Source organism: Gymnogyps californianus, chromosome 5, assembly GCF_018139145.2.
Source record: "Gymnogyps californianus isolate 813 chromosome 5, ASM1813914v2, whole genome shotgun sequence".
Classification (NCBI taxonomy): Eukaryota; Metazoa; Chordata; class Aves; order Accipitriformes; family Cathartidae; genus Gymnogyps; species Gymnogyps californianus.
The window spans coordinates 15,065,639-15,092,556 of record NC_059475.1 but is presented as its reverse complement, the minus strand read 5'-3'; the positions used below and the strand labels follow the sequence as shown (position 1 = coordinate 15,092,556).

At 37.1% G+C, this 26,918-nt stretch overlaps 1 protein-coding gene across 6 annotated transcripts in view; it reads left to right on the top strand.

Moving 5' to 3' along the window:
• Positions 1-26,918, top strand: part of SOX6 (SRY-box transcription factor 6) — a 378,275-nt gene that overhangs the window by 290,117 nt on the left and 61,240 nt on the right. For all 6 annotated transcript variants that reach the window (XM_050897879.1, XM_050897880.1, XM_050897883.1 and 3 more), the window contains 2 exons: positions 21,933-22,082; positions 25,968-26,148. In XM_050897879.1, the coding sequence (XP_050753836.1) occupies positions 21,933-22,082; positions 25,968-26,148 (331 nt within the window). The remainder of the gene's footprint in view (positions 1-21,932; positions 22,083-25,967; positions 26,149-26,918) is intronic.

The window sequence follows — 26,918 nt, the reverse complement described above, 5'->3', positions numbered from 1 at the left end:
AAATACCATTAATATTCAGTTGTAGCTTTGAGTATTCTAAAATAAAGTAGTAATTACCACATGTTTATGCCAGTCTGTGTTCCTGAAGTGGTGGCTTGATCTGCTTTGGGTTGACATCAGATAGTTTGTTTTTATCTGTATACTGATCTCATGAGGGTGGCATTGATGATGTTGTTGACAAAAATACTTAAAACTCTGTGTTCCACACTTCCCATTGACAGCTCAGCCCCATCTCACCAGTTTCCTCAACAACTTGGCCAAGATTTAAATAATATGTGTGATAGGACCAAGCCTTGTTAGGACTCTCGGTGTGAGGGAGGGTCTTGCTGATGAGGGAACAGTTCTCTAAGTATGGTCTAAGAAGAAGGACCAAGCTATTTCTGTTCACCCCTCTAGCTTCAAACAACTGTGAGTGAATCCCGTCAAATCAACCTTCTGCTAAATAGTTTACAGATATATTACCAAATACACCTGTAGCAGGTATGCATAGTGGTGTGTGAACCAGTTCTGATGCATGTGTGTAACAAAAGCGTGTTGCTTTAATTAATCAGTGTGAGCAGTAAAACCTGTCAATAATTTTCCGTTTGCTCCTCTTTTTTATACCCATTTTCTCTGGAGTTTCTTCCCTTTCCTGTTTCCCTGAATTTTTTCCCTAGTTGTCAAATGATTGCACTAATATTAACTGATTCTAGATATGTGTGCCCAGTAATCTTGCTAAATGAGTGAACTTGATCATGAAGTGGGTTTTGCCAGCTCTCATGGTGCTGGTAGCAGTAACCTACTTACTGGGAAGTCTCAGTGGTGGCAGAGATGGCATCTATATGTCCTTACTTTCAAACAAGGAATGTTACTATACGCTCTTTATTGTTTAAAAAAATCTGCCTTCATTCTTAGATATTTCTACAAAGCAGTCTATGCGGTAAATAAGGAAATGTCGCAAGTCTCTCAACCACGACTGATAAACTGTTGATAGAAATGGAAGCACTACAATGATGCTAGCTGGAGTTATTCCTAAACAAAGTGAGCTCTAGGAAAAAAAGCAAAACAAAAAAGCTTTCGTTCATAACTCTTTCTCCAAACTATTTGTGTAATTTGTCCTTTAAAATTTATCACTTATAACACTAATGAACCTTGGCAAGTCTTAACTATAGTTGCAGCTGTGTTCTTGAAGCCTGAAGTTTTTATAATCCATTTTAAAAAAATTAAATTTTAACTAAACACATATTTGTCTATTTCTTTTCTCCCATCCCATCTCATCCTACTCCTCCATACTCTCTTCTAATTGCAGAAAAAGTAAATGACCTTTTTTTTTATACTGCTGGGTGCAGATCCAGTGCGCTGCTGAAGCATTGCATAGCCTGCCTCAGGGGCACAATATTAGTAGAGGGAAGGCCAAAGAATGCTATTTTTAGTTGAACAGTTCAGCAGATGGAGGCATGAATACTCATATATCTGAAGGTTGAGGGGTTTGAACCATTAATTTTGATAATGTATTTAACCCTGGGAACAATCAGAAACTGTAACTCTAAGGTTACAATGCTTTTGACCTTTAGAGAACAGAGGGCACTCGGTACAGTAAACAATATATTACATTTCTACTTATTCCAATTCTCTCACACATATAAATTTCAGGACATAGTTGACATTTGCTTTCCTCAGCTATTTTAGTGCTGGTCCTTAAAGTAAGTCAAGAAGAATGTGCAGGAAAGAGGCCAATGTAATGCGACAGTCATGTAAATATGGCCTTTAAATAGCTAAGATGTTAAATGTGTCCTTTTATGAAGAAATATTATTCTCGGGAACTAGAATCTTGGTGACTTATTATTTCAATGAAAAAGTTGTTTTAGTGGACTGCTGCTCTTACGGAGTTTCCTCTATATGTTGTAACCTTAAAGCAATTTTTTAGTGGGGCTAATATGATCTGATAGTGATAGCTCACACTGGAGGTGATTTGGTCCCACTCTGGTACCACATCATGCAAAGTGATGTACCTGCCTTATGTCTTATTAAATGATGCATGCTCCTCTTCAACAAATATAGCAGTTAAATATCACTCAGCTTAAGTATTTCTAATTAAAATATCTCCATGTGTCAGCATATTGGTAATGTATTATTTTAATCCATTTATTTTGTTTATGAAACAGTGACATATGTTTAGATTGTGAAATATATGAGCCTTAAAAATCACTTTATTGAAGAAAATTAATTTCTACAATGCTGTCTCAGTAATGTGTTCACTCACCCAGTCAGTCACTGGCAGGGCTGCCAGTCTTAATGTTGGTTAGACACAGTTTAACAGTTTTATCTGACATAACACTCTCAGATGTAGGCAATAATAATTTTTTCAAATGCAAAAACCACAGAGTTTTCCTTTTTTTTTTTTTTTTTTTTTTTTTTTAACACATCGAAGAATGGGGATTGGGTAAATGTGAAAGAGATTTGGTGAGACCAATCAAAATTAAAACCAGCTAGTTACCTTTTCAAAGTTAGACACTGTAATTTGTTTGTCAGCGGGTAGATGTTTGGGTCAGCACTGTGAGTGAGTGACTGTCAGCGGGAATTCCTACAAGACAAGTAATTTCCCTCAATGTATTACTGACAGATTGCTCACTTCTTCGAATCACTAGAGAAAACAAACTTAATATTGTTACAGGCAGAGCTTCTGTCTTCATTAGCCTTATAGAATGATTTTATCTAGCATTCAAAGACTACTGAGCTCTAGGTGGGCATATTTTAACAGAATGTTCCTTATTATGATACAGTGAATAGTGGCCTAAATTAAGGGAATGGTGTGTGCAAATTTCAGTATATGGAAGTATTAAATTAAATATTTTGGTCCTTTTCTTATGTAGAAATTTAGGTTGTAGCAGAGGAAGGAAAGAGGTTGAAAGAAGATTTTATTAGGGCTCTGAGAGACCATGCAAGCCCTTTAATGAAAATAAAAATATGCCAACCTTGCAATACTTTGGAAAATTTAATTAAAATCAATGAAATAGTTATACTTGTGCCGTTCCCTACTTGAATGTTTATGTCTCTCTATGTAATATCTGTGTTATCAAGTTGAATTATATCAGTGGCAGTATCAATGAAAATGATGTCATTGAGTCGATATTTTACCATATGACCTCCTTTCTTTGCAGAATTTCTTAATACACCATCTTTTCCTACTCCTTCTCATCTTTAGCCCTGAATTATCTGGCAAAGTGATTTTCATCAGGAAAAGACAGCCCATCAAAATTGAGACTTTTTGCAGTAAAATATCAATTCTGATGAAATTTTGGCCAGGAGGATTTTCCTAGCTCTCCCAGTAATGGCATCCTTGATCAAAATGAGAGGGAGTCTCCCTATTCTCTTCAAGTTAGTAAAAATGGACAGACAAACAAACAAAACCATTAGCTAGAGTAATCAACCTCGTACAGCAGCGCTGCAGCTGCAGGACCCTTTTCTCACCCATTTAATGCCCTACATGTCCAATGACTGCTTTAAACAGCATGTCTTTGTTACTCTCATTCTTGCTTAATGGAAGTGTCACATTATTTAATAAAAAATTTATAAGAATGTTTAAGAAAGAGACTGTTTCTATAGTCTGTAGCAGTTCTAGTACTTGCCTTGGATGTTGCAAGCCTAAATCCAGTCCTGGGCTTGTGTTTCCCCCTGTTGCAGGAATGACACTGGCCACCAGACTGTCACCCAGTCTGGCACAGCTCTCTGTTTCTGTTCCCTTCAGATGACCAACCTCTCCTCCACCTTGGGAAGTGCTCCTGTCCTGCGCCTGCTCTCCTCTCCCAAGAGGGAAGACTTTTCAATCTGGTAGCTAGGGATCAGGCTCCTGGCATGATTCCCATCTTTTGCACCTTTAGATCTTACAAAGCAGGACAGCTGCCTTCCAGGCCCATATGTTCTGTTCCCGGGAGAATTTACCATCGAGATTGTAAATGGCACAGACATAAACTCACTTATCAGGAAACTTGTATGTTTAAAAGGATGTCAACCTTATAGCCTGGATTGCGGGAGGTTTCCTGTGTCTCTTCAGTCTGTATCAAGGCAGAAGCTTGAGCCCAAGCGACTGGAGGAGGCTGAGCCCCCAGCATCAACAAGACATTCTCACTGCCTTAACCACTGGCTGCCCCTCACTGAAAGCTCAGGCTCTATTTTAAAATAATTGTGCTTTGCAAAGCTCCCTCCCTGGGGACTGTATTCACTCAGAAGCCAGTAAGAAGCAAATAAGTTACTGCTGCATTTACTGACAGAGCACCAGAGGCACCAGTACTACAGAGTGCCATCAGGGGACGAGCACGTTTTTTAAAGCTCTTTTAAAACTGTGGCATCCCTTTGGGGAACAGGCTGACTGTGAGGCATACTCTGAGCTGGCAGTTGGATTCCTTCAAGCTTTCTAGAAATGTATATGGTCTACGCCTTACAGGAATTCGCTGGAAGTGAATATGTTTCTGGAATTTTATTATACTTCTGATAACTATAGAGCAAGCTGCTTAATTTGGCTACAAATTACAAACATGAAGGGTTTTTTCCTGTGAAGGTGTTAACATATTTGGATGTTCAGGAACTTAGCAGCAATCAGATTAAAGAAACAAATGTCTTTTAAGTCAGGTCTATACACAAAGGAAAATAATACACTTCTGTATCATCATTCCTTCCTAATTGCTACAGAAAAAGAAAACTTAATAACTCACCTTTCATCTGAATTAAAAGTTCTAAGAATAAGGATGGCTAGATGAGAGCTTCTAGGTGTAGACGTACACACACACACATGCATACTCAAAGGAAGCAGAGGAATTCTCTTAAAGATACATGGACTGGAAAGATATCATCACCTGCCTTATTTCGGAGGGTCTTTGATTATAAGAGAGTATTCCCTCCCACTGACCCAATTCAGAAAGAAAGGGAAATTCATAAAAGATGAGATAGAACTCATCAAATCAGTGTGTAGATATTGCTATCAATGAGTAGAGTCTTTTTAGATGATGAAATAGGAACGGTATCGCCTCCAGCATGCTGCTTGTCTAAGATGTATTTTGTCTGTGATGTTTTTAGAATCTGTATGATTGAGAAACTAGAAAAGTGTCCTAACTCATAGAAAGTATTGGAATCATCTATCTATTCTTAAGACTCAGCATGAAGGCTGTATATGGCTGGAGGCACAACAGAGGGCTTGCATATCAGTCCTGAAAAAAAGAGACTGGAGGGAGGAGCATCTTAAGGAATACAGGAAGGAAACGCCATCATGCTTCAATGTCAGTATGAAGGGATTATTCAAGACTTAAAGGAATCATTCACAAAATCTAGTGAAGTCAACACAATAGAGCACATATTTTGGTGTTGTGCATGAATTACAGCAAACAGCTAAGCATGAAAACAAATGAAGGAGTATTTCAGGTGCAGGAATAGTGAGAATGTGTTGTCATGTCCACTGGCATTTTTGGAAATGAAGTGAGAAATAAAAGAGGTAAAGACATTGCATCATTTGTCCTACACACTAGAAACAGAACAAGTCACCAGATTTAACTAGTCTACAGCATTATTAAATAACACATCTGTAAACTATCCACAGTAATTCATCCAGTACAGGCCATCTCTTCTGCTGCAGTCTTCAACACCTAGGGGAGGGCTGAGATCAGGCCTCATAACCATTTTAATCTGGTCCCAGCACTGTTGCTGGAATATCATCACACTCACTGCAGTTCAGAAAGCATGGCAATCTTACGCCAAATTCACATTTACTTGTGTAAAATACATCAGCTTACAATGAATTTGTAATAGTAATAAGTTCCCAGTTACCTGGTTTTGAGGTGCAAATGTGAATTTTTTTTAGATGTAATTTTTATAAGCCCATTTGAATATGTTTTGCATAATTTTGTGTGCACTTCCTTTAAGGAAATTATTTAATTTTCCTTGAAGGTGCATGAAAGTTCTAAATATACAGTAAAAGATCAGTGTAAGAGATCTGCTAAGCAGCCTGTAAAGCACAATTATTTCTAATGCTTTAAAATACCTGTAAACTGAGCTTGTTTTCTGCTTCACAAAGAAAACATTTCGCTGTTTTCTGCATTTAAATATACATTTTAAATATGTTTGACTTATCGGGTAACGCAGCAGGCTAAACAGGGACAAACCATTTTTAATGGTATGTTAATTGAATGGGATGCTAGAGATGCACCTGAGTGACTTTTTTCCCAGATGTGCCCCAGCTGACTGATAAAGCTTCTCCTGATCAGTAGAGCCAGTATGTATTTATTATATCCCTGTCTCGTCCATTTTCGCTAGTGAAAATAATAGAATGGCTGCGAGCTAGCACATGAACTGTCTGTGTCTCTTATAAAAGTAGGAAAACATTATGGCTTCAAACTACAAGCAGCACTTTCAAAAATTCAGCTCTTAAATGTAGAGCTGCCTCAGGATCTTCTCACAAGGTGGAGATTCAGATGTAGGAACTGAGAGGTAGTTTAAATGGGACTCTTCCTTTTTCCTGACTTGTACCCATTTATTATTGGGATGGTGTCTCATTGTTCGGCCATGGGAACCTGTAGAAATTTAATTGTAGTGCTTTTGCCTCTCAGTATGATTAGCAGTGGTCGGTGAGTGTTCAATTTTCTTGTTCTGTGTCTGTACGGTTCTACACAGGGAAATACTGCAATCGTTACATTTGACAATTTCTCCATCTGGGTGGTCAGATAGTGAATAAACCCACCAACCTATGCCAGATCTTAAGAAATATTTCTAAAGAAGATTTATTGCCACTTATTTTTTCCATGTCCTGATTTCTTTTTCTTTTACTTATGCCTCTGTGTTTCTGTCTGCCGCCAGGTTGACAAACCTAGAAGGTCTACACTAGAAGCAGCAATTGCACAACCATCTTCTGTCCTGAATTGATTTCATCCCCTGTAGGATTAGGAGAATAATTATGTTTTTAGACCCCTTCAACTAAGATTGTCTACATTACTGGCAATCGTACCAGTGACATGGACATGTGCTTACTAGGAAACTCATTCACCAACTCATTTCACACAGCTCAACAAGCAGTTACTCATAATTGCTTGTAATCCTGCTGACATGAGCCTGAATGAAATTCCTGACTTCTCTCACAAAGCCCATCTATGTGTTAACATTTTTAAAAAATAAATATATGAAATTCTGAAATGCAAAATTTGATAAGCTTTGATAGCTATCATCCGTTCAGCAAACTTACTGTAATTAATTGCTTTTCAATCATATAATTTTATTTCCCTTATCACAGGGGTTCTCTTTAAGCAGCTCCTTTTTACACTAGCTTTAGTCCAGAACACATTTCTACACATAAAGTGTGTGAAACTGTCTGAATTCATGAGGTAATTGCTCTTCATATAGACCTCTCACATTTATTGTTAAAGATACTTTATATTAGCAGTACGGAATAAAAAACTGATTTTTGGAAGAGCTTCTAAAAGAATATCAGAAAACATTTCAAATTCTTTCTATGAATAATTTGATTTACAGTGTCACCAGAGAAGGTAATATTATGATAGCGTGAAGTGAATGAAAAAACTGTGCTCCAATGCAACCATCTGGTTATATTTTCATATTTTTCTGGTAGATCTGGTTATATTTTTATTTTAAATAAGTGCTGCTTATTTGCTTTCCTTGGATACAGGAGAAGGAGTTTAAAATACTAGAGCCTTTGTTTGCAGGTATCTTTGGAGCCATGCTTCCAGGTCCTTGCTTGCTTTCCTAGGTTCCTTGCTTGCTTTCCTCGGTGAGCTTGTTACTCTGTTAACTTTAGTGCTATCCACAGTTTTGATGAGGTAGAATTTATGCTATTAAATGCCAAAAGCAAATTCTAATAGAAACAAACATAGGAAAATCACATAAAGATTTCTCTTCAACATTTCACATTTTTTGTCGAATAACATTATCCACTGGAAACTCAAAATTACTTTTTCAAGCAAATGCAGTTGTCCTTTGCTGTGACTGGCTTTCTACCAAAGGTATTTAGGCTTAAATTAACTTATATTTTATTTATATGTTTACTTCTATATCAAATACATAATAGTTTTAAGCAGAGTGTATCACAGTTATTTTGTAAAATCATAAAAATGTTAAAGATTTTTTACCAATTTCCAAGCTTTGTAGTACAACATATAATCTGGGAAAATCACAAAGATAATTTTATTGTGTTCTTTCCTGTGCATGGTAAATAACAGGAGAATTGTGATCAAAAAGTAGCATATCAGTAATCTGACAGCATTAAATGAAGGAATGCAAATCTTTGTGCTTAAGAGAAAGATTTCATTGATGTTTCTGCTATCCTCCTGCAGAGGAAATGGCTATAGACATTTGATGAAGTTTTTACATATTGCTGCATTCTGTTTTTTCTTGATATTTACAATATTTCATTAAAATAGCAGGTTTTATTAATGCTTACATTTTATCTTTAATAGGAATACTTTATGATTGTATTCAGATATACCTAGTTCAGACACTGCAGTAATGCAGTAACAGTGTATCCATTTCATGAGCAGCACAAAGAAAATGGTGACTTGTTCAGGTTCACAGAGGGTGTGTTTAAATGGAAGGTCTGAGGGATACTTCCTAATTTCTGGGTACAGGTGCTCACCCCATGTGGAGGTGGGACACAGAAGTATTTAGTCCCTCCTGCCTTCTGTGCTCCTGTTTTCTGGCACACAGAGGTGAGCCATGTCCCCAGGCTGGCCAGAGAAAAGAGTAAGCCAGGAGGCTGCACTGTGAGAGTGCTCCTGCTCTGCAACTGCTGAGGAAGACTCCTGGTTAAACTACCTCTCATTAGGTCCTCCTCTTGAGAAAAAATACAGCGAAAAAAAGATGCACTCTCAGTTTGGGCTTTGATCTTGCTTTCATAAACGACTCAAAGAATTTGCATGGTAGCATGCAACTATTCCATTATTGTTGCTAGCAAAAATACAAGAGAATAGATACATAAAGTGGAAGAAATGAGAACAGTTAGTATTCCTTTATTCCTTGTCCGAACTTGATCTGGATCAACTAAAATGCTTGTTGTTTTTGTCATGCCTTAAGATAAAATGTCAATGTTTACATATTCCTATCTTTTAGACAAAAGATGCTTATTGTTTTAGAACTCCTGAGTTACTATCTATAGGAAATTACAAATATGTAATAGATGCCTAAGTTCACCTCATTTTTAAGTATTTTGTATACTTAATATTTAAGTATTTTGTTATAACCGGAACAACCAATTTGTGTTACATACTTCTGTGCTTTTTCTTTTGTCCTTTTCTTACACCATAAAGAATTAAACCAGGGTAAAACTAGTAAGATGAGAAGCTAAGGTGTTATGGCCTCTTCCTCCATTAGGAGAAAAAATGCTAAGCATATATTTTGTGGAAAAGGGCTTTTTTTTAATTATCATATTGTCCTTCCTGCTATTTGTCTAGATTTCTAGTCCAGAGCACTCCATTTGAAACAGCAACTGATCAAACTCCAGTTTTGAGGTTCCAAGCATTTCGTGTTAATTTTTGTGTCTGCATAGAGTTTTTTAGTGATATGTACACTGAGCTGTGCAACTGCAGTATTTCGCTCCCATCCTCATTCAATTCCCTACTTTGTGCGGCAGTCTCAGTGTATTCAGCAGGTTGCACGCCAGCAGATGAAACAGATGTTTAGGCCATACTGGAATGGAGCGGCATGCTGCATCAGGACCTGGATATTCCTCTTGACATCTGGATGCTGCTGGGCTGGGAAGCCTGCCTTAGGCCAGGAGGCTGTAGGAGCCTTGTGGCAGTGAACATAGGGTCCTTGCTGCTCTTTAAGCGATTAGTGCACTGAAGCAGCAATAATGCTGAATTATCGCTTGGTTGCGTTCTTCTAAGGAATCTTGGGACAAAGGGATAGTCAAGGAGGAGTATTTACAGTAAAGTCATGTTCAGAAAGACAAGACTAATTACCATGTATTAAAAAGCTTTCTTTCAACTAATTTAATAGTAAAATTGTTATGAATACTTTAGGAAACTTTTTACAAAGCAGTAAACAAATAGCTTACAGAAAAACCTCCCTTTCACATTTAAAATCATTAAGATGAAAAAAGACAATGTCAGCTACTTTCCAATTTCATGGTCTGGTCAAATTGTATGGAACAGACAACAAAATGTGACTGAAGACATGAAATTGAAGGTATACTAATGTTCATGCCTACTAGAGACAAAAATGTGAACTTCTAATAGCTGCAGGGAAGAATATTAGGTATGGAAGCTGTCTGACTTATGCATTGATTCTTTATAGTTTCACTTTATCAAGTTGAAAATTGTGCTGTATGTGCTGCTACAGCCTAAATTGTCTGCTGCAGCACTTTCTTTTATGATGTGTGTTATTTAAACACAATAGACATAGTATATTGCATGGAAATAGGTGTTTAATGCTTTGTGATTACTAGCTGTCGGACAAAATAGAATTTAGCATGGATTTCCCCCCCTTCCCCCCCCCCCCCCCCCCCCCGATAAATTTTCATTGTTAAGACCAATGTGTTTAAATGAGGGCCCTCCCAAACAGATTACAGCTTTTTGGAGAGCATGAGGTAATATTTTGAAGACGACCAGTTTGTTGCTCTCATTTAACCTCCAGTATTCTAAAGGGGTTATATTTAATTAACACTGGCTAAAGGCCTGACCCTGAGAGGCAACCAAAAGTGATTGAACTGCATTTTCAGATCCAGGCTGTAATCTGTTGGGAGAGGAATAATAATAATAAAAAAAAAAATTAGAAAGCACCATTTACTGAAATTCTTTCTAACTAAGCTGTATTTCAATGGGCCATTTAATGCTCAGATGGACAAAGGTATTACTTCAGTCATTGAATTGTATCAAACCCTTTCTCAGAGGCCCAGTTTAAAAACTCTGCAGGAAAAGTGGCTTAGCATCGTATTCTCAGCAGACCAACACTCAGTCTGTTTGGAAAGGGGGAGAAAGAAAAAAAGAAAAAAAAAAAGGAGTGAAATGAGGTGAGACACAACCGCCAAGTCAGTGAGGATTTTTGCCTCTCCCTCCAGTCAGTGGCTTCACAAGGGAATTGCTCTTCAGAAAGCAAGAGCTCCATATTCGCTATGGAAGGCTTTCAATTTATTTATTTTTTTTTTCCGTAGCTGTTACTCTGTTCCCCCTGGTCAGCTTTTGGCCTGCCCTTTGCTCTTTTCTGGCGTGGCAGAAATATAGTTTTCTCTCTGGGGGACTTAGGACCAGTACCAACCCTTTACAGGGTTAGATTTTTGACTCTGTCACATTGGAGGAAATAGGAAGTCTCATTTAAATATCACAGACTCTGACACTTGTGAGCTGAGTAGTTATTTTATTTCACAGAGCCAATGTTACATCTATTCAATGGTGATATAAGATACCTAATGTACTGTCTGAACTTTAATTGTATAAAAATTTTAGGATACATTTTTGAATTCATATTTTTTGCAGAGAGTAAACTTTTCTTTCACAATTTTGATGCTGTCTCATTAAAAATTCCCAGCAGCCTCATAGGGTGATTGGATGACATCATATCTTGGAAACCTGTCAAGGTGCTGTAAAACTAATAAACCAACATCTTTACTTCCTAAAAGGAAGCAAATACAATATCACAGAGGCAACTGCTAGGTGCCAAATTATATACATTTTCTTAGCTACTTGCAGTGATTGATAATTTATTTCCTCTCTAAGCATTCTTTCTTGGCTTTGCCCACAGCTTTACAGTAAACAGGTTGTGAACAGGCAGTTGCTGAGAGATTGTATTTAATTGTCATAATTCAATGAAATCAAAGCCATTTGATTTCTAAGGGGCACGATCTCAGGAACAATGCCTAAATGAGAGTTGCCTGCATTTAGGCAGCAAAACAGAGTGAGCTGTTTTTATGGCCTTTTCTACTTCATTACGTCAAAGCAGGATGAGGTCAAAAGAATGAGAAATACAGTTCGCAGACGAAACAGAAATGATCTTAAGAGCACCTTAATGCACATGTGCCTGAAGACAAGTTAGTTCTTTATTGCAATGGTGCATATATTTTAGCTCTGTAGCATTTCTCCAAATCTACACGACTGTAACTGAGAGAGACTTTGGGATTAGATGTCTGTGCTGTCAGGCCATGATGCTAAACAGCTGGGCATAGGGAAAAGTGAGTGAGTGAGGAAGTCTCTAAACGTGGATCTTCTCATTCCACTTTTTTTGCTTGTTCGTTTTTTGGTTTTTTTTCCCCAGAACATCAGCATGAGCCTTGGGGCCAGAACGTATTATCTGTAATCCCTTTATTTAAGAATAAGCAATGTTAATAACATTTAAAGAAAAATTAGTCAAATGGTAATTTCATCTTCAGTTTACATTTCCCATTACATTAAAAATTTAAGGAGATATTTTATAGCTGACAATACTTATTCAGGCTTTCCCAATAGAAGCCCATACTATGAAGAATAAAACCAAACTTAAAATAATAGTGCAGGAACCACAGCATGCAAGAATAAGTCAAGGACAAAAAGATCTATCATTTCTTCAGAACACATGCCGATGCAATCATTTAGTCCATCTATATTTTGAGCAGGACCTATTATATGTGCTGTGGGACTCCTCTATCAAGTAATGAAAATTTGCTTCTCCAAAAGATGAGGCGAGAGATGAAAATCTATGAAGAATAGATATGTTTTTGCGAATTATTTTTCCCAATAGAAGTTCGGGTCTTTGTCACTGACTTATTTAACAGATCCTCTTAACATCTGTCCAGCAGACTGTGGACTTTATTAACAGACAAGAGACCCACCAGATTTAGAGCCTGCTGGGTGCGTCTTCATCTTCACAGCTGTGGATTAACTCAGACTTTCCAGAAGAGGACAACCATATGGGATAATTGGTGTCATTGGGTAGCTAAAAAAAAAAAGTGAAGAAACAAATGTCGTCCAAACACAATTCACTGTTTTTACAGCCACAATTACTAGTCTGTTTAAGAAATAAGAAAGGCAGTATTACACTAAAAAAAGAAAATCTATTCATATCTGTGTGGGAACCTAATCAGGCTCTTGTTTCCAATGACGATGGCTCCACAGTCGCACCAGGTCTGTGACAAGAATGCTCCTTTTGTGTGCCGATAATGTGGAAGCGATAAAATTTCCTATAAGAGACATATGTGTTTACATCATGAGATGTGTTATTTGACAAAACGCTTTGTTCTCTGCATATTTTCCACGCAGAGTTTCATGCTGGGTTGTTTTGCTGGAAAGCTTTGATTAGCTGGAATTAGTTGCTGAAGTAAAATAGACACTTTTGTTTTATGAGTCCTCTTGCTGAGCTGTAAATTATAGTAAAACATATAAGGAGTGACAGAAAGAAGTGCTGATTTGAACCTCTGACCCATGATCGGCATAAAAACATAAGATAACTCTTTCAAAGGACTACTGAGAGCCATAAATATTCCATGGTCCACTTAAAGTTAGGCCCTTTTAACAAAATAAAGCTGTTATTTTGCATAAGGGGATCTTCACTCTGCAGTACTACAAAAATACAAGCTACAGTATCTAAAATGTGTAGAGATGCTTTTATTTTCGATATGGGTTGGCCATTATCCGCAGCAGGGCAGTAGAAGCGATGAGAGTGATTTTTCTTTTTCTGAACCAGTACAGCGAATTTGTGGTCAGCAAAAGGAGTTGGAACCAGCCGACACTCAGTGGTGAAATTAGGTATCTGTTACTTTGCAGCTTGAGAGAGAAGCAAAACAGGCATGTGTATCTCCTAAGGAGACAGGAATTAAGTGGAATTTAGGGCCACATAAAAATTTCCCTTGACAATATATAGAATAGCAACTGACAGACACTGAAATTACTGGTGTTAATAGTTCAAAGAACCTGAAATGAATGAATATGAATAACGGGTAAAATCATTCTCTTAGCTAAGAAAGACTTTTTTTTCAGTAGGTGCACACCTGAACATATAGGGAAAACTGAAGTCTTCTAACTCCATCTGTGACTACAAAATGTATTATTTGTATTTTCACAAATACAGTTTGTTTGCACATACCAGGCTTTAATAAATCTGAGAGCACATTAGCCAACAAGTGCATAAATAATCACTGCAAAAATCTTTGTCAGACATTAGTTATGATAATTCATTAGCTGCCTGTTAATGTTACACCTTAGGGCCTTTTTGCAAAGGTATTTGGTACATTATTATAAGAAGTAGAGGCTATTCACACTCTAACAATGAACAGACTCTGCGGTAGGGTGATACAAGGGTGTTTAAAATCAGAATGTTATGTCCACTATGGATAAGTTAGGCATGTACAAACAGGGGAAAGAAAGGAATGATGCTGTCAAAAGGAAACCATGTTCATATATTATGACACTTGGGTTCTGTAGAAAAAAAGAAGTATTTGCAGTGTATTGTTACTTTTTATCATGTACTTATTTATCATATTTCTAAATTAAACACTTTTTCCCTAATTGTTACTCCAACTTCATGTAGCTATACTTGATCGACGCCATTTCAAATATTCCCATGTAAAGCCAAATAGTTCTCAGTTATTTAGCATAAACTTGTGAGTTAAGTTGATGTTGCATACTTGTTGGTTCTTAAATAGTAAGCTACTATTATCTATGTGGTGGCACACATGAAAATCAGAGGAGGGTCTGGCCCACAGTACTAGCAGATCTGTAAAACTCACTGTATTTTGATTTGTTAACATTTTTCTTAGAACAAACTGACAAAGTGCTACTGAGACATCCAACTTTGATCAAAACAAATTTATAAATTACACTGTTTTAACAGGTAGCGCCTGGACAGATATATAGTAAAACAAAAGAAAACATACACTTTTAGCATAAAATATTCTATCTATTAATTTGAAGGGATTTTGTTTTCATCAGCAAAAGCTTTGATTTTTCCAAGTTTTAGATTTTTAAATTCAAATAAGGGTTGCTTTCATGTGTATGTACATTTCCATTAACGACTTTATATGCACCTTTCCTTCTCTTTCTCCTCCTCCTCCTTTTCCTTTTGTGCAGAGAGCATTGCTAGGACACAGATGCTGAGCTGTGGAAGGTGTTTTTCTGGTGATGGCATCTGGCTTCTTGGCAGACTCCACAGGCAGTAGCTGCCTTCGAGTTGCCCCTGGGTTTGTCACATGGTTAAGCTGCTGATGAGTTACTTAGGCTGTCTTGTGTTTGTGGATGTCATTTTCTGTTAAACTACCTCTCACTCTAAGGATCTGCATAAAAATCATCTTAAAACAAAGATAAAAACAACCACGTGCTTTTTAAAAAATATATATACATAAGCCAATAACCCCATTTCTTACTTTGGTGCTATAGTAGAGGTCTCAACTGCAGTGTTAGTCACTGAACATATTTGGTACAAAAGACATGCCAATACAAAAAATGACTTTTATATACAAAAATAGGAAGGTGTAAGTACAGCTACTGTTACTTTAGAAACAGTTCTTGCGCTTAGATTAAGATGTGTGTGAAATTTTTGAGTAGGATATTTATGCTTCTGCACTGCTTTTTGAAAAGGTTACCTTGCCTGAACTGCCGAAGGCTATACCAGTGACATCGAGCTCAGGTCAGCACTCAACCTTTACTTCCATAGTTATTATCTATGACACCCAAAACATGGGTTTGAGCACCAATCCATTCTTCCTCCAAACAGAAGAAAAACTTTTTCAGAGACTCTGTTTCCTTTAATCTGTTTGACATCAAGCTTATTTTAAGCATGTCTACACCAATAATAAAAAATAAGCAGTCCCACTGAAGGTGGGATTTTTTGTTTTGGGCAGCTTCTTTTCAGAAATGTGCACTGGAAATAGTAAAGATGTTGCTGGTTTTGGTGAGCTTGTAAAAACCCTTTGTGATCAGACAGTTCTAAGTAGTATTATTGCATGTTATATACTCGGAAGGAAAATTCTGGAATTACAGCTTTGCAACACTATGTACTAAATATACTATGGAAAAAAATAACTGCATTACCTCTTGTAGTGCAGGATTTCAACAGCACTTGCAGTCACTCCTTAGAGTTTTTATCTTTAGAAACCAAATTACTCATTGTCTAAATAGCTGAACTTTCATCTCTATAAATAAGATATTTCAGCTTTGCACAATTCATTTAAAATGCTGACAAATAAGGATTCTCACTTGATTCTCAGTAGTTTTATTGTTCAGTTTCATTTACTGTAGCAAATGTATTTGTTGAAGATATAACATAGGACTTGCATTTTTAGTAATGGAAAACTTTAGAATTAATCAGGGTCCATAAAATTTAACATTTGTTTCTGAGTTAAAAAAAATAATTTCTAGCACCTTTGGAGAAATAACATACAAATACAGAAAAAGGAAAATGTCTTTTCATTTTAGTCATAAATCTTTTAGTAAAACAAAATAAAAGGATATATGTTTCTAGAACAGATCCCTTCTTTCTCCTTGAATCAAGCCTCCTTCTACTGAAATTCTTTTTGGGGCATCTTCCAAGTACACCCATTGCAATTCACTGTGCTAGGCCAGCCCTCATCACCTGCACTTTGATTATCTGCTACGCTGACTATTGCAACCACTCTCTCTTATCTCCTTATTTCACATATGGCTTTGCTGTAGTTTCTTCAGAATTCTGCCGCAAAGGATAGCAACTGAATTGTATCCCCACTGCTGTGACCATATTCTCCCTCACCAAAGCAGCCAGTTGAAATATCTAGCTCTTGCCTTTTTGTTCCTGTACATACAAGTGCAACTGCTCTCTCCATTTCCTCCCTGGGATCATATATCTAAAGAAACTGCCTCTCTCCTATGCAGCAGTTGATCGCTTTCTCTTTATTGAAATATCTTCTCTAAACAAACTTTTTCCATAAGGCCTGTCATTGACAAGCCACTGATAAGAAGGTTATGATTATCATAATTCTGTGTTAGGTGGTAAAACAGCCTGTCACAAAGTTAACAAGTTGTTGTCAGTGTAAATCTCCCCTAACTGTGTTGATTTAAGGCCCATTCTATTTTCCTCACCATGTGTTACTTCTGTAACATTTGATTCTCCAAGTTCTTCACCTTTATTCATTCGTTTAGACACAGATGCTGCAGCCTAAGAGGTGTAAGTATCAGTATTCCTGTTGTAAAAAAAAGGAAACATCTGGTGCATATAAAGCTTTGCTCTGTGCTCTTTTGCTGTGCTCAGTGTCATTCAACAGGGCACGTGTGTAGGAATATCACAGGCCTAAGTGCAAGCAAGAAGTCATATGGGAAAGGGACCTGAGCTAATGAAAGAGTTTTGATTATTGAAAGCTAGTTGAAAAAACTAGTTGAAAAACTATTGAAAAAATGTTGAAACCTGTGTGAGGGATATGTGAGCCTAAGGTCTTTGTCTTCTGGCAAGGCATGAATGAACACTGGCAGCGAAGGCAGTTATCCTTCTGTATCGTGAAAATATCTCGCAAAGGCATTGTGAAACTTAGATGGCGTTAAGAAAGGTTTTAACATTTGGATCAGCCAAGATGCTCTATTATTAGTTCATAGTTTTTTTGACAAATTTTAGATCGTGGATGATACTTTTTATAAAAAGAGTGAAATGGAAATAATTCATCAAATGCCATAGGCAATTTCTGAAGCAGAAAATACCACCACCACCCGCCCCCCAGCCCCCCCCCCCCCCCCCCCCCCCCCCCCCCCCCCCCCCCCCCCCCCGGATTATCATTTTTGTTAGTTATTCAATTCTTCTTGGAAGGTAGCTCTAAGATATAGCAAAGGCTTAGTATGAATTCTGCTGTTTCCAGGTAAAAAAATCAGTATGTACTTGTGCTGTGCTGTACGCATGCTGACTACAGCGCTTTCTGTAATATTTTTTGGGGTAGATGAACATCATTCAGACTCATAGGGACCTCCAACTTTCATAAATTCCCCTCAGATTTTTAGTTGATTACAGCTGGAATAGAGTTTCAGTAACAAGTGCTTAAGTCCATAAGCCTGTAAGTTCATAGGTGCCTAAATGTGAGACTTCACTTGCCATTGCCTTAAGTGAGACTTGCAGCATTTCAAGATCCCACTCTTCAGTGTCAGATCACATTAGAAGAAACCTGGTTCTGAAAACCGTAAAACTACATCCTTGCTCACTTAGCTTAAGTGAGCTGGTTTTCAAAATTGTTAACTATGCAGAAGCACTCAGTAACTCAAAATCAGCACTACTTATATTTAGATGCTGGGAACTGGATTGTAAGAATCTTAGTGACCTTTTAAAAAAATAAAAACCAGGCTATACATTTTTAAGACTTCTTACAACAATCATGAATACTTGATGGTTTTGAATATCTAATTTGTAATCAAGAGCCTTCTGAGTCAGTGGTTGGCATAAGGGTTATGAAATGCTCTTCTCTTTATGTGCTAGACATACACTGAAAAGAAAATATGTTTCAGTGTTTGAGGTAGGTTAATTTTTTTAGTCACTACTCAATAGTCAGTAGGTTAGAATTTCGATTGAGAAAATCCATTGAAACTTTTGCTTTTGAGCATTAAAAGCTAACAATCAACATTCATTCAATGTTTGGGTTTTTTCCCCCTCCTTGATCTTGCAAATAAAAGCTTCACAACCTGACCATCTCAATGTGAGGTCCTAAATTGCCATTTCGAGCCACAACAGTGGTATTTGCAAAAATATCCTTTTTTTTCCCTGCAACGGTGGCATGCACATATTTTTCCAGGCTGGCTAGCTCCCCATACAAACTGGTATTTAAAAGAAATTATACAGCCTCCCAGTCCACACGGCCGTGTTGCTAGCGCTAGCGTGAATTCTTGCAAAATTTGCACTCATTTATGGAACAGCTTTGTTTTAAAGTCTAAGCAAACCAGAAAGCTAATTACTGTTACTTATTTTTACATTTGCTTTTATGGTGTAAAACAAATTTATAGAAATGCCAGGCTAAAGCCAGTACTATGACCTTGGAGTAACACAGTGATGAATTATACACACACACGTATATGTAAATGACAAAATTCTCTGTCTCCCTTTAGAAACATTTCTTCCTCATGCTACTTGCAGTGCAGCCAATACAGCCCTCAACACACTGGGAGGGGAGTGGTGTATAGTTCTAATTTTATTCTGCTTTTAATCTTTGCGTTTCCAAAATCAAACAGCTTCCTAGATAGTCACTATAACAGCCCGCTTTTCTTGTTGCTATCTCTGTGACCCTTAAAGTGCTGTGGACGTTTCAGTTGCCAGTTCTGCTGGGACTCAGGTACTAGGTCACTGACGAGGCCTTCTCAGACCAGTGTCACGTGTCTCTCTCTTCGCGTTGATCTTGAGATATCTGGCCAAGATACAGCTACACCGTGGGCTGCAGCTTTTAGAGATGATAAACATACCTTTGCTTACTTGTCATGGCTAACTGGGCTACAAGCTCCATCTGCCTTACATGCCCAGTGTCGGTGACCAGGTGCTGGCAGTGGCGGGGGCTGCGAGGTGACCGCTGTGAGGAGAGGCAGCCGGGGGATGCCCCATGCTGGACCGAGCCAGCTTCAGCTGGTTCCACAACGGCCCCACCACAGGGCACAGCAGAGCCCAACAGCCAAGCTGGTGGCACCTCTGGGAAAATGTACTCCAGAAAGGGCAAAATGCCACACAGGCAGCAAGGAGAGAGGGACAAAATGTGAGGAACAGCCCTGCCAGCTGCCAGGCTGGATGGGGAGGAGGTTCAGGAGCCAACAATGAAGGAGTGAAGCTGAGCCTGGGAAAATGGCAGGGATGGGGGATTTTAGTTTTTGTCTGTGTTTCTCACCATCCAACTCCATTGAAATTGGCAATAAATTAAATTAATTTTCCCCAAGCCAAGTCTGTTTTGCCCATGATGGTAACTGGTAAGTGATCTCCCTGTCTTTATCTCGACCCATGAGCTTTTCCATCTTATTTTCTGTGCTATCCTGTTGAGTAGGTGGAGGCAGAGAGCGGTTGGCTGGGTGGCTGGCAGCCAGCCTGGGTCAACCCACCACACTATGCTGCTTGCCATCATTAACTATCGACTTTTATCCTCTAAGAAAGACTGAATATTGTAGAAAGAATATCTCATACCCCGCCTTTTTTGCCCTGATGGCTTACCTGAGAAGGGAGAAGGAAATTCTTTTAAACTTTAATTGATAAACCTGGATTTGTTTTTACATAGCATTCCTTTCCCGCTCTTGAAAGTGCAATACACGCTACATTAAGTACTAAAGCTTTAGTCTACTTTTAGTGAAATCTAAGTCATCTCCCCCAGATAGTTGAAGCAGATGTTAAATAGGTTCCTAATTTAAAAAAAAAAAAAAAAAAAGGAAAAGGATTTTAATAGACAAAGTACAGAACAGTGAGAAAGCCATTATAATCTTTGGGTTTTGTCTTTAAATTGTATTCAAGTTTATTGTATCGTCTCTTTCATAATACAGTGCCTGATTATTTCTGAGCTGAGAATGTGCAGGCTTTCAGAAGTTTGTGAAATGTGCTTCTTACTCTCACAAAAACAGAGCATCCTATTAAGCAAGCATAGATTGACCTGAAGAATATGCTAAAAGGGGTAAGATCCCAGTCGTAGGGGAAAAAATACCCCCACTTACTATTGTATACAAAGCTTCATTTTCATTCTCCAGGACATCGTCAAAAGCTGGGAAATTTTTCCAGTTTTCTAGCGCAGAAAAAAATAGTACTTTAACCAAAATATTTAAACATCATTGATTTAAAAATATTGATCTGTGATCCTTTTGTAGCCTCTGTGTGGTATTGAAAAGGGGTGGCAGGAAATAAACAAACAAACAAACAAGAGTTTTCATTTGTCACCCAGAGGTCTGACTCTGCCCCTCCTTCATGCATTTGTCTAGCCACTCAGTCGCTGAGCTTACAGTATTTTGTAACTTTTATTTCTGTGGAGGCTTGTTACATTAGAAAAATTGTTCCAAAGAAAGCAACAATTATGACATAAGCACATCTGGCTCTTGCAAATTATTCTTTATTAAGCTTTCATTTAATTACATGTGCTGAAAGGTCTGCTTTTGATTACTGTAATTTTTTTTATTTGTCCATCTGAATGATAGTAATGTTGGAAATTACATACAAACCACCTGGCTTTTTTCTCACTAATAAGGCAAAGTTTATATAGATTTATGTGTAGAAGAGGGATTAGGATCTTCCCTGTTTACGGTGGAAGAATTATTGCTGATGCTAATTCAAGGTGAGGGTTTAAATTTGGTCACTGGAAGGAAATTAAACCTATTTGTTTTTGTTCAGTAAACACTTTAGATTGGTAGGAATAGTTTATTTTAATATATAAATCTTTTATTATGTTTCAGTTAAACTTTTTGAAAAGTTCCATGAGGGTGTTTTTCTATTTTCATCACTATTTACAGGAATTTTTAAGGCCTACATTCCTTATTAGCATTTGTAGAAGTTATAGCAATCACTGTACACCGAGATGGAGACACACTCTGTTGCCTATTTTAACTTTCATTGCTATCTAGAGGAGATGCAGCATTGCCTTTTGGTAGCAAACGATTCCTATGTCAGCTCCCAGTAGAGGTTCTGGAGTTGGTAGGTAATTTCTGGGTAAGAACAGAAAGACCTGAAGCATTGTTGTTTCTGACAGGGGTTTATACCTCCTTTTCATAAACAGCCTTATAATTTTGCCAATTTTGTTTTTAATATTCAGGCACAGTATAACCTTCTACTCATTACCATGACCATCATTAGCAAGAAGGAAAAAAAAAAATCAGCTAAAAGTCAAATTAAGAAAAAAGATACTGGTGTGTGGGAGTTTCCCAGTCTTTTTTTTTTCTTTTTGAAAATAACAAGAGGGGAAAAGCCACAAACAAGGAAGTGCTGAAAAAAATCTATAATTCCTTTAAGAGAAGAAACAGCAGAGCAATAAAAATTATGTACATTTACAGCTTCTTTTTTTAGGAATTTTGCAGGAATATATTGTATATCTTCTTGTCTTCCAGCAACTGTATGCAGCTCAGCTGGCAAGCATGCAGGTTTCTCCTGGAGCCAAAATGCCATCTACTCCACAGCCACCAAATACAACAGGGGCACTCTCACCCACTGGGATGAAAAATGAGAAGAGAGGGACCAGCCCGGTAACTCAAGTTAAGGTATTTTTCAGTAAAGAAAAAAGTCAGTGTCTGGAAAGGGCAGTGAAATTAAATGGTCTATTTAATTGTTTTACAGTTGGAAGTTGAACCGCATGAAAGTTCTTCAATATTCAAATAAAATGTTCAGTTTTAGTGCTGTATTATCAGTATAGAGAAGGGAAGAGAAAGCATTCACTTCTTACTTCCAAAAATACCAGGCATCCCTCTTCCTACCATAGGCAGCACAACAGATTCATCAGTAAAATGTGATATTTTCAAGATTTCAGTTTGTAATCTAGTTATGTGCATAAATGGCGTCCATTTCATGAATTGTTTCACGTTGAACTTTTGACTATCTTAAAATACGGTGCCAGCTTATATTGTTAGGGCAAGAGAGAGACTGTAGATCTTCTAATTATTTTACAAATCTCTAGCTGTACTTATTCTACAACTTTGGAAAAAGCTTCACATAAAAATAAGATCTAAGGCAGGACTCCGGGGAAAACATTGTGTCACTGCAGATTGATTTGACTTTTGCTGATTTCACACAGCTGCTGACAACCGGGCTGCTCCTTGTTGGTTTTGCGCCATTGCTGAATGCTTGTGCCTGCTTATTCTCACTTGCTTGGAACCAGGCAGCTACAACATGGCATTTGCCAGCAGCTTGAAATGAACATCGTGCATCCCTTGAAATCTGTGGTGCAGCTAGTACCTTTGGGTGGAACTGGCTGGCTTTTATTGCTGTGTTCTCCTGTGGTTGTTCTGAATTTCATGAGATTAAATATGCTCAGAAACAATTTACTTCAAACTGTAAAAAAACACCAACATTCAGATGTTTTACCAATTTGAATGATAGTGCTATAAATGCAGACCTATTAAAATAGATCTAAAGAAGGCATATAGTGACTTTGTGGAGAGAGAGAGAGAGAGAGAATGTGTTTTTTTGCTGGCTGCTAACACCTTACAGGCACACAGTCCTTAGCCTCAAATCAGCCTGGGAAGATTTTACTCACTTGAGGTGAGGGTTTCTTTTTTTTTTTTTTCATTTTTTGACATGAGAGTAAAATATCATTCATTTTTTCATTATCATCAATCATCGTGGTAAAGTGTGGGTGAGTAGATATTTCTGCCTGGGCTGATAAATTTCCATGACACTTTTTTGCTAGGCTGAGAGTACTAATAAATAAAAACTATTCCATTATGGCCAGATCTAACATTTATTTAGCAAAGCGTTCACTTTACTTAACTGTACATGTGTATTAGTCTAATATTTTACCTCTTGTAATCCAATGCCAGGCTTGAGAGCAGTCAGTGAAATTTACCACATATGCAGAGTTTGTTATGGTCAATACAGAAGCCACCAAAAGCAAAGCCCAACTGTTTCAGCAAAGTTGCCATAGTATAGTGATACCTAACACCAGTGATTTATGGTATTGAGAATATACTACTGACTACTTTAATGTGAAAAAGTAATTTCATAAGTGAGTGAGCCAAATGGATCTACACCAAACCAAACCTTTACTATATGAGTAAAATTTTCCCTGGTTAAATTCAAGCACATATCTCCTTGAACCAAGGCCAATACCATTCCAGCTTTGTGGCCAGCTGAGTCCTATTACAAAATTGACCACATGCAAATTCTTGGGGGTTTCCCTATGTAATTTAACTTGAATGGACTGAAATATATGTTAATAAAAAAGAAGCCTTTTTATTCGTATTTTTATTAAGCACACTATTGCATTAAACTACAAGTGCTTCATGTGGACAAATAACAATGGCTAATGAAGAAATTAATTACTAGTATAAAAGCAGTATCTATATGCTGTCTTTGCAAATTGTTACCTGTGTAAGACATGACAGTTTTGATGGTCATGCATTGCTTAACAAATCCTCTATATTTTCTCTGTTTTTAAACAGTTGTTTGTATAAACTACATGCATTATTTATAGAACTAATGGAATTCCTTTACAGGAGTCAGATCTTTCAAAAAGTAATGATAGGGGTCTTTTTTTAAGTCAGTGACCAGAATGTTTTCCAGCTTTTCGTTTGCCTCGCAGAAATGAAAATGCTGTCTATGAAGAACAAACAAACAGGTTCTGGCAGTGTTTAGAGGTTTTTTCACATGATCGTATCGGTACTAGGCAGAAAATTATTTAGAAATTGAACGTGGTAGCATAGATTCTTATGTGTACATGCTCACAGTACCTAGTCTGGCAAACTTCATAGTCTGAAAGGGGCTCTGAACTCTCATAGAAATTTATTGAAGCTATTTGTATCTGTGCAAGGAAATGGCTTGTGTGTAAACGTGGCCACAAAGCACAAGAATGGACTATGTCCCTTATACCTTTGAGTTTCTGCTTTCACTTGGACTCTGAACAGGTGTGGACATTTGTGCACACTGCAAGGTCAGGAAGAACAAAAATGTCATGCCGTTTTATGGAAACAGTTTAAAACTGGAGATATGATGGCATTATAAATACCTGTTTGTTACATTTTCCTGTTTAATGCATTGTCTATGATCAGATGCACTTTGCTAAATCGCTGCTTGACAGTAAGGAGAATGGAAAAGATGAGATAATGTAGTGTATTATTGTATTCTGACATTTTTCTAAGCTTTGAAGTGATCAGTGCAGTGTTTTAAAATATGGACGATATTCTCTTATATCCAGCATAATTCTGCTTTGGGCATATTTTAAATGAGAGATCTGTCTTACTGGGCTCTTTAATTACAGAGAATCACTGTTTCACAATTTTCCAAATGCTCTGTCTTGCTTAACGTATTAAGCAGAAGGAACAAGCTCAAAGAATGGGAAGAAGGTTACGTTGTGAATATCTATCCTGATCAAAGAAATTAATTGCTTGAATGAGTCTTCTTCCAAAAGTTAAGATATTTCTTAGAAGGACTTATTCTCCTATAGCACTGAAACAAGATACATATCACAGAGAATTTCTTCCATAATTGCATATGAAAAGTATCAAAAGATATAAAAGTGCTGATACTAGATTTACATATCCTTAAAAAAAATTCCTTGTCTTTATGCAAATAAACATACAGATACACTAAAGGCTGAATGCAGCAGAAATAATTACAGAATACAGAAATAATTACAGAAGTATCAAACAAGAAGCAGAATAACATTTATGTGAAAAAAAATCTTGATTTTACATAAATCTGTCAAAAATACATGACACATTTGAATAATAAAATATTGTAAAATATACAAAATTAAATAGTAGAAAATAAAATATATTTTGAAATGCATATACTATGCATTCATTACCATAGTAAGTCAAGGAATTTGAATTCAGTGAAATTCTTATCTTCCATTATGGGGAAACAGCATAGATTATTTTATTAAACAAAACATGCACTCAAAATAAGATACATGGAATGTATAAGTTAGCAGCAGCATTAAATGTGGGCCAAAGAACTGTCAGGGTTTCCAAATGATTCTTTCATAGAAGTACTTCTGATTCCTTAGTTTCTAATACATTTAAAAATAAGCTATATAGCTTATTTTTATAGTGCCAGGAACTTTTGAAATAGAACCAATGCAAAAGCATTACTGAGCTGCTGGAAATTTTAAATAATTCTTTGTAAATGCCCTAGGTTAATTTAGATCTCTGAAAACACATTAGGAAATTAAGCTGTAATGTGAGCTAATTCAAATTTTAATTTGGCAAAAAGAACGATCCAGCCACATAGTTAATGTAAATAGAAGCATAACACTGGGAAATTAATGAGGTTTCCTTTCGTTGAATCTTAAAGGAGGCAGATAATTAGCTTCTTTTGTTATTATTGCTGGAGAATGTGGTATTGTCTTCGAGGTGTAAAGTAACTGCTGCTTGCAAAATGATGTGTTCATTTGTCTTTTCCTAATAATTATTTACATTAAACTCTTGTAGGATGAAGCAGCCCAGCCACTGAATCTTTCAGCCCGACCCAAAACAGCTGAACCTGTCAAATCCCCGACATCTCCAACACAGAACCTCTTCCCAGCTAGTAAAAGCAGTCCAGTGACAGTGACGAACAAGAGTGGCATCCCCAGCCCGCTCGGTGGATCTCTAGGAAGAGGATCCTCTTTAGGTAACTAATCTGTCCTGGGGAAAGGAGAAAACTGGCAAGTTTTCTACATAAAATCTCAGCTTGAGCACACTTACTTCTGAATTAAGTAGATATTTGGGCCTACATTTCTGTTTAAAACGGGGGGAAAAAAATTGCAGGAAAGATTTTCAAAGAACGCTTGAATGCCAAGGTTTTACAAGAGTAACCAAAATGATGCAGCAGTGAGATGCATCTACAAGAAATACAGCAAATAAATATATAACATAAGAAATATACATACATACAAATATATACACATAAGTAAATAGAGATGCATATAAAAAACTTGTAAAAGAGGTTTGTATAAATATCTTTCCCAAAGATATCAATTGGGTATATACATGCAAAGTTAACTTTTGAATTTTGCCCTCTGGATTAAACAAACAAACAAATATCTTTGCATGCACGTAGAGCCTGACTAGATACTAGACATACACACATAATGGCTCATGTGATTAGTGTACATGCAATGCAACCATGTAACATATCTTAAAATAAACAAGTTTTCAAGCACTTTGTTGAACCAGGGTCAGGGAACATTCAGTATCTCCATGTTTTACAGTAAACCAGAAACCAGGCAAGAGGGTCACTCCAAATGTGGTTTTCAGCTATTTAGCCCAAATATACCTTTAGTTTTACCCAGAACAGCGTTCTAAAAAAAATCTAGTCCTCTGCATTCTGGTTATTAAGTTCATCTTACAAAGACCGTATGCTGAATATATTCTTTTTTTTTTTTTTAACAAAGACAGAAA